Here is an 8,524-nt window from a genome sequence, read left to right as displayed (position 1 = left end):
GTGCCCTCGTAGTTTCATAATTGTAGCAATTCAAGGACAAGTCACGAATTCTGTCAATTTCTTTCACAATAGCAGGGTTATTTTTGTCTATTTATGCCATTTCTAGTTCTATAATAATAATAATAATAATAATTACCTAAAAAGAAATATGATTATCCTTGAAATTAATCTCAATTTTCTTATTCCAATTTTATATCCAAATAGCCTACATCAGACAAATAAACTTGCATTCATCATCACAACCTTGACATTGTGAAAATCAAGAGTGACAGAAATACTCTTGAGACTGTGAAAATCAATAATGACGGAAATACATTTGACATTGTGAAAGAAATTGATAAAATTCGCTACTTGTTCTTGAATTGGTATAATTATGAAATTACAAGACAATTGATAAAATTGAAACTACAAGTCACAATTGATAAAATTGAAACTACAGGACGAAAAGTGAAGAAAATGTAACTTTGGCCTAAAAAGAAATATGTGTCAAGTCCAAACGTCGACTTTAATCTTCTACTGTTTACATTGTCTGTACGGAGACACTCACAGAGCAATTGCTCGCCTGTTGATGCAGAGATCATAACGTTAGTGTTGGATCCTTCAAACTGAATGAGCGAATCTTGACCGTCCGATCTCGTTCACATTGCCTTTCAGATCCAACTCTCTGGCCGCCCATCTCGACCCTGATCTCCTCCCAACGATTGTATTCACTAACAATTTCAGGTGCATAAACCTCTCCCCTCATTTTTTCCATATCAAATCTGAACTCGTTTCATGGATGAATTTTTTATTTAGTCGCTGGTTTAATTGTCTGTTTGTTGATTTATGGATGAATGTGGACAGTTTTCTTCGGTTTCTGAGATTTTTATGTAGAAATTTGGAAGTTTAAGCTTTATTTCACGTGAATTATGATGGGTTGGTTTTGGTTTTGGAAGATTGAAAAGTGAAATGAGTTTTTATTTTTGTTTATACTTGATTTTCTTCTTTAATTGTTGCTATGTGCCGGAAAATAGTGAATTTTACTTAAACACTGTATAATTTGCAAGTTGCTGAACACATATATGCAGAATTCTAAAAATAAATACAACAAAACATATATGTTGACGCATGTCAAATGATGTCTGTCAATCAAACAAGGTTTACAAAGATTTTATTCGATGAGTTCTGCCAAAATGGATGAAATGTATGTTGTCAGATAGGGAGTTGTGTAATTACATGGCAAAGAACTAATAGCATGTTGACTTGGTATTTGGATAAATCATCCTGATCAATAAGAACCGTTTTGGGTCATTTTAATTAATATGAAATAACATAAATTCTTTAGTTTCTGTGGCATGCTTGATGGTTACTGTAGATTTCATAATTTCATATAAACAGAGCTTAATCGCTGTTCCTGTTAGTCCCTTCGAAAACCATTATCATTAGGCTACTTGTGCAATTGAACTAAACTGAGGAAACAAAAAAGGAAAGGAAGGAGATTTTTCCCAACTTAGCATTTTTCTGATAAGAGTACTACCAGTCATCTCAGATCATGAATCATTTTGCCATGGTGGTCCCATTTTTTTTGACATACCTTTTCTTTCTTGGGAGTCTTCAATTTTAAAGGCAGCATCCTCCATATTGGTTGCAGTAACAGTCTTTTTGTTTTTGTTTTAATTTTTATAATTTGAAACAAAATTTGATTAATATTAGCAATCAGATATTACAGAGGACGAGGTGGTCACTGAAGCCAAATATAAATGCAGGTAATGGTACAAATTTTCATTATGATGACAAAAAAACTGCCTCCTGCAAAGTAGAAGCCCTCCAATTTGCGAAGATAGCAAAAAAAAAAAAAAAAAAAAAAAAAAAAACAGAAACCTGCGAACAGTAACAGGCGTTTGTTGCTCATGATCAAACCACTATAATTTCCTTTCTGTCACTTTGTTCGCATGTTATACTCTGTGTTACACAAGAGAATGTTTAATGCATCTATTACTAGTATTTCACTTTTCAAATTGCTCTGCTATGTCAATAGCTACATTTTAGGTGATTCCTTCCTATAGGCTACAAGTTCAAGTGGGCCTGTATCGTAGTGCTTCTGAAATGAAACTAGTGGTGATGCTTTTTGTTCCTATCCTCTCAAATAGGAATATGTTTCTTTTGAAAAGAATTTATGGAAGTTCCATCTGTGAACTTATTTTAGTAGTCCTGCACTCTCTTGTTGATCTATATCTGAAGCAAGCCAAAACAATTGGTTCACCTGCAGACGGCTTCTATGGGAACAGAAGAGATTAAGAAAGATGTCAATGGCAGCAATTGGCAAACAGATTTGGCCTATGACCAGTGGAAAGCACTCCCTGTTTCTGGTCCACGACCACCGGCTCGCTACAAGGTACACCTATATTACAATTTTAAAGAAACTCTAAGATTAAATCAAAGGGAAATATCTTCTGAAGTCCACTTTCTTTCTTCCCCTTGATTTGTAAGATTAAAAGCTTTTGTTTTGATGGTAAGTGCACAAAAAAGCTTTTGTTTTGATGGTAAGTGCACAATCAAACTTTTTGTGTATCTTTAATGAAATATACACTCATTATCTATCACAAATATATTTTTTATTCGTTTTGAAAAAAAAGAAAAAGAAATCGTTGACTAAATACTTACCATGCTGTTTTTCTTTCCACTATAGCATGCTGCTGTAGTAGTCGATGAAAAATTATACATTATTGGTGGGAGTCGTAATGGTAGGCACCTATCCGATGTTCAGGTATTGTACATGCTCAATTTCTTTTTGACTTTGAGGTCCTTCTTTTGCTGTAATGTAGTATTGGACTCTTCTTGCAGGTCTTTGACTTTAGAAATTTGTTATGGTCTAATATAAAACTGAAACCCAATTCCGATAAATTTGAAGACAGTGGCTTGCAGGAAGTTCTTCCAGCCATCTCTGCTCATAATATGGTAAAAATTCATGTGCACAATTTTGCGTTTGTGTGTATTTATTTGTTTATATTTGCCCTATACTCCTTTTGTTTGGTTTTCAGTAGGCAGTTGAACAATTTTGTTTCTGTCTTAATAGGTTAAGTGGGGAAACAAAATTCTTCTTCTTGGTGGAAATTCGAAGAAATTGTCTGACAAAATAATAGGTTTGTTACTTCAACAGCCATATTGTTAGTTCATGGATAGTGTAGATCTCTCCTGAGACATTTGATAGTGCACTTTAATTTCCATATTGTTAAATCCTTATGCAATGTTAATGGACTTGTAGTGTGGGTCATTGATCTGGAAACGCACCTCTGTGGCATCGTGGAGACCTCAGGAAAAGTTCCGGTATGATGATCAAATCCATGTTTTTCCTTGTGCTTTGTGCTTTCAACTGTTTCATTATTTATTATTTATTTTTGTTTCAAAGTTGGGTGAATTATACTTTTGCCCCTGTGCTATCACTTTGCCATATTTTTTTTTTTCAAGTTGCATAAAATAAACTTTCCCTAGGCAAGTGCATTTCACATGGATGTTACATCCATCTCAGCTGTAACACCCGAATAATTTTGTGATGGCAAAGTGATTTTTGCCCACATGGTACAAAGTGAAAATAGACCATATAATGGATCTCAATATGTGATATTCCTTCTCTAATTTGTTTGCTCTAATATATTTGATTTTGTTCTGTGGTAAATGAAACTGTTTGGTACGCATGCCAATTATATTTCAGGTAGCTCGTGGGGGGCAGTCCACAACACTGGTTGGTTCTAGACTGATAATGTTCGGTGGAGAAGACAGGAGTAGAAGATTGTGGAATGATGTTAATATTCTGGATCTAGAGACAATGACCTGGGATGTGGTGGAAGCAATGTAAGTATCTTTATACTTTTATTTGAAACTACTTCTATGCCGTGCTTTTCGAAGAGTTATGCATTACTTTCTTGTGTTATGATAGGCAGACACCTCCAGCTCCCAGATTCGATCACACAGCTGCAGTACATGCAGAACGCTACCTTCAAATTTTTGGTGGTTGTTCTCATGATACTTTCTTCAATGATCTTCATGTACTTGACTTGCAAACAGTAAGTTGTTTACCGATCACATTAAAACTAGTCTACAAACTGTGCATTTGAAAATGTTTTAATTTGTTGTTTTTCTGTTGACAAGTGGATTTCTGGGCTAGAAGCATATTGGAGGTCTTTGTTCAAATTGAATGTAGAACGTTGTTAGTTGGTAATTATTATGTTGTCTGGCAAGACAACTATTACCTACCAACCCTTTTGAGACCATATTGAAAATTATTTTCACTTTATATTTATACCAAAATTGATATTTATTGTAAGAGCTATTTTTCTATGCATGAATACAAGCTTCTCAAATTTTTTGCTTCTATCCTGCCTGTAATTAAATGAAAGAAGACTCTTATGTTTCTTTTTACTCTATCTGTATACTCTCTTGAGATCAGAAGATTCAAACTTCATACAAATCAGTGGTGGGCTGCATTCATCAAATAGAAGTTCTTGTCGGGCTTTTGGACAATAAGAGAATTAGGTTCTTATGAAGAGCAAAGTATCTAATTGCTGAGTCTGTCCATTTGCCTTCTACCATATCCCATACGTCCTGGGATGTTAGAGTTTTTGTTGAACTTATTATTTATAGTTTGAGAGGACCATAGTTTTGAAGGTTTTCTTTCATACCTTGAAAATGTAATTACTTCGTCCTATATCAACAATATGATTCTCCATGCTTTTTAAGCTGCACATATTAATTGTTGTATTATCAATCTTTTTTGTTTCTTTCCCACAATTTGTCATTATTTTTCAGATGGAGTGGTCCCAGCCACAAGTTCAGGGTGAACTTGTCACTCCTAGGGCTGGTCATGCTGGTATAACAATTGATGAAAACTGGTATATAGTTGGCGGTGGAGATAACAAAAATGGTACACATAATTATATGCTTTACTGAAATCTATAATGAAACAACTTATTCACTTAATATGTACTCTTGTGGCTTTTACTGATTTGTTGATACATTTCCTTTGCTAGCTTTTATGATACAAACTATAAAATGTTACAGGTTGCCCAGAAACTCTGGTATTAAATATGTCTAAGCTAGTGTGGTCAGTGCCAACCAGTGTGAAGCACAGGGATGCACTTGCAAGTGAGGTCTGTTCCTTTCTTTGATTATATATATGTTTCTTCTACAAGTTTCAGTTTTAAAAGAAAGTTGGATGACTACATGGGTTGAGATACAGTTCCATAAAAATACTTCAGGAACATGGCAGTGATCATAGTTAGTAATATACGGGATGGAAAGGATACATATGCCATTCATACCTGCATAATTGGCTAGATTTTATACCTTTTAAATTCTTCTCATTCAGCGGCTCATTCTTTCAATCCTCAGAAGGAAAAGAAAAAAGCGGTTCACCCTTTACACAAACTATGCTAGTGATGACAATGCGAATATTCTTAAGCAATAATTCCATAAGAAAATATGGAGTGCTAGAAAGAAATTAAATGCGTTCTGAAACATTTCTGAAACTGTAAAATATACATAAAGGTAAAGGAAACAGGAATAAGCATGTGAAGTAAGAGAGAAAATGTTAAGAAAAATAAAGGAGAAATAGAATGTGATAGAATAGTGATGAGATCTTAGTATTTGTGGAAAGCAAAGCTCCCCTCTTTCAAAAAAGCCCCTTAAGAATATAGAATTTGGTTAAAGGTCCAATTCTTTATTTTATATTTCTTTCTGCTTGTGTTTTGTCTGTGCCTATTACTTAGTCATGTACGTCATAAAAAAAAGTCTGTTCGTTTTCGTATAGTCTGTATCTGTTAGGGTTGAGTGTCAATACTCTAATATGAGTAAACATGAAATTCTATTATATTGGTTTGCACTTAAGAATATGGTTTGGAAACAGGGACTCAGTGTCTGCTCAGTGACTATTGATGGAAAGAAGCATTTGGTTGCCTTTGGTGGCTATAATGGGAACTATAGCAATGAGGTATGTTAATGACAGATTTCATGTTCATTACTCAGAAGTCTATATTGTATGAATACAAGTTATCAAGTGCATTATATTTTGCATATTTAAAATGCAGTAATGTTAGTTTTGTGACCAGTAACTTCCGCATGACTCATAATTGAAGTTGTCTAATCTGATATGTGGATATGGTGTCTACTTGAGATACATGGGCCATGGCGATCAACATCTAGATGAAAGCAATACTCATCTTGAGGTAGCAATGGGAAAGTGGACATGATGATTTGTAGTACCACCCTAAAACAAGTCAGGATAAAAATAATTTGAGTCAGGCTTAAAGTTTTCTTGGAGCTTGTTTATGTAAAAGTTGTAACTCCATCCAAGTTTGTTTGAGAATGGCACCTTTTAGAAAAGAAAAATCTCCGGTAGTATAGTGCAACATGGTCAAATTTGTGCATTCGACCGGTTAAATAAATTGTCTTTATGTGCATTTATTTGCTAGTTGTCTGTGCTATCTCAAAAGGCTCTACTATTGTTGTACCAGTTCTCCAAGGTTTGTAGCTAGAGAAGAGAATAGGACAAAGATACACTTCCTGAAACAAAAGATCTCCCAGAGTTGTGCAGTTACTGTGCATATGGTGATGCATAATGGTTACAGAAAAGAACATAATAAAAACTCAGAAAGAGAAAGATAGTTTATGATCACCAATCCTAGAACCAACTTTGTGGTAGGGTTTCTATCAAAGATGAATACCTCCCTCTAAAAGGGTAAGGAATGAGTGGAACCTCCCCTCCAAAAAGAAGCTGCAATCTTGATGTTGATGGGCATGCACTTGCCCTCTGTAGTGCCAAAAGGGTATTTATTACACTAAAGATTGAGCCCCAATCCTATTATCTGATCTTTGTCTTGCATTCTTTTGTAATTAGAAGGTTGAAAAATAGTCCTTTCTGGTGTCTTAGCCATGAAATGGAACATGGGTGCATTTGACATAAATAAGAAAATTAGAACTGAGCGCACATTTTTATTTATATATATATATATCATATATAAAGAGGTAATAAGAGATGCTAGACAAGGAAATTAGAACTTAGTGCATAACGTTTTATACGCCCTTTATGCTGGACAATTACCATTTAGAGTGATAACTTGGTTATTTGTTAACTTCCTGCGTAGTACTCTAATACTAGATGCCGAATCTTACAGCCTAATTGATGCCTAATGTTCTCTCTTCTGAGTTTGCAGACAGCTGTTTTTCCATGAATTTTCTATGTAGTTTGTCAATGTAATTTGTTCTCTTATTTGGTTTATTTCCTCTTCTTTTCTTACAGGTTTTTGTAATGATGCCCAAACCGAGGGACTCATTACAACCAAAGATATTCCAGTCACCAGCAGCAGCTGCAGCAGCAGCTTCTGTCACTGCTGCATATGCCTTAACTAAAATAGACAAATTAGATTTCAAGACAGCAGAATTGAACTCCAAGGGGGCTGAAAACCATCATTATGAACAAGATTTCACAATTGACCTAGAAACACTTACAGAGGAGAAAAGCGTGCTGGAATTGTCGCTTTCACAAGTCAAGACAGAAAATTCTAGGCTCGGGCAGGAGATTGAAGAAGTCAACAATACTCATGCTGAGTTGTCCAAGGTATGCTCCTTAGATACACTAGCAAGGTGATTATCATGTTTTAGAGTTTTTCATCCTTTCAACTTTCCCTTTCAGGAACTTCATTCAGTCCAAGGGCAACTAATAGCTGAGAGATCAAGATGCTTTAAATTGGAGGTTTCTCCTTCCATCATTTGTTTTTTTTCTTATTTGGCTTGGGTCAATTATTGACGTGCGCTTTAACAGATGGAATGTGTTTTACATGGTAGCTGATTCTTTTTCAATATTCTATTTGTAGGCTCAAATCAGTGAACTACAAAAGAAACTGGAATCGGTGCAGTCCATTGAGGATGAAGTACAGGCACTTCGGGGACAAAAATCTGCATTGGAACAAGATATGGAGCTTGCCTCATCTGGTCAGAGACAAGGTTCTGGCGGGGTTTGGCGGTGGATTGCTGGGGGTGGCGGCGGCGATGCATAAAAATTGTAAGGGCAGTGCATGAAGTCCTGAGAAAAAGGGGAAAAAATGGAAGTCGGTTCCAAAATATTGAATTGGGGAGGAGCACCTATGACTGTTATCTGTGACAACTCTCACAAGAAGCTCAGGCAGATCTCAGCAGTGGCCAGCGGAAGAATATGTGAAACTATTTGCATTTCATCGGAATGGAAAATCTCGAAGTGATGACCCTACAGTAAGATTTTCGTATTAAGATAGTGTAAGGATGAAAAATACAGTCTAAGATAGGAATATGTTTCTATAAAAGCGTTGTTGTTTGGATTCCATAATCAGTCATTTGATCATTTTTTCTATCTTCAGATTTCTATTCTTGTCTGAAGTGATCGTGAGTAAGGATTTGTAAGATACAGTTGTTCGAAGTGTTTTTATTCTCACGGCCTCGGTGAAGGTTTGTGATATTTAATTCTTTTGGCCAATCCAACTCGTCATTACACTAATCTTTGATTAAAGTCAGTCAG

General features: G+C 35.3%; 1 protein-coding gene across 5 annotated transcripts; it reads left to right on the top strand.

The window, feature by feature from the left end:
- Nucleotides 517–8,494, top strand: LOC18786146 (acyl-CoA-binding domain-containing protein 4). Of its 5 annotated transcripts, XM_020558109.1 has the most exons (16): nt 517–723; nt 1,700–1,745; nt 2,018–2,097; nt 2,249–2,374; nt 2,669–2,746; nt 2,824–2,937; nt 3,056–3,122; nt 3,245–3,306; nt 3,692–3,831; nt 3,917–4,043; nt 4,786–4,900; nt 5,038–5,126; nt 5,882–5,965; nt 7,274–7,591; nt 7,667–7,726; nt 7,848–8,494. In XM_020558109.1, the coding sequence occupies exons 3-16, from the start codon at nt 2,086–2,088 to the stop codon at nt 8,028–8,030; spliced, it is 1,575 nt and encodes a 524-aa protein (XP_020413698.1). In that variant the 5' UTR covers nt 517–723; nt 1,700–1,745; nt 2,018–2,085; the 3' UTR covers nt 8,031–8,494. The 5 variants fall into 5 exon arrangements, with proteins under 5 accessions (XP_020413698.1, XP_020413701.1, XP_020413700.1 ...); XM_020558112.1 differs by lacking the exon at nt 2,018–2,097 and having other exon boundaries at nt 1,709–1,745; XM_020558111.1 differs by lacking the exon at nt 2,018–2,097.

Source organism: Prunus persica, chromosome G2, assembly GCF_000346465.2.
Source record: "Prunus persica cultivar Lovell chromosome G2, Prunus_persica_NCBIv2, whole genome shotgun sequence".
NCBI classification, from domain to species: domain Eukaryota; kingdom Viridiplantae; phylum Streptophyta; class Magnoliopsida; order Rosales; family Rosaceae; genus Prunus; species Prunus persica.
Note: the sequence above shows the minus strand (reverse complement) of the source record. Positions and strands in the feature narration are given on the sequence as shown.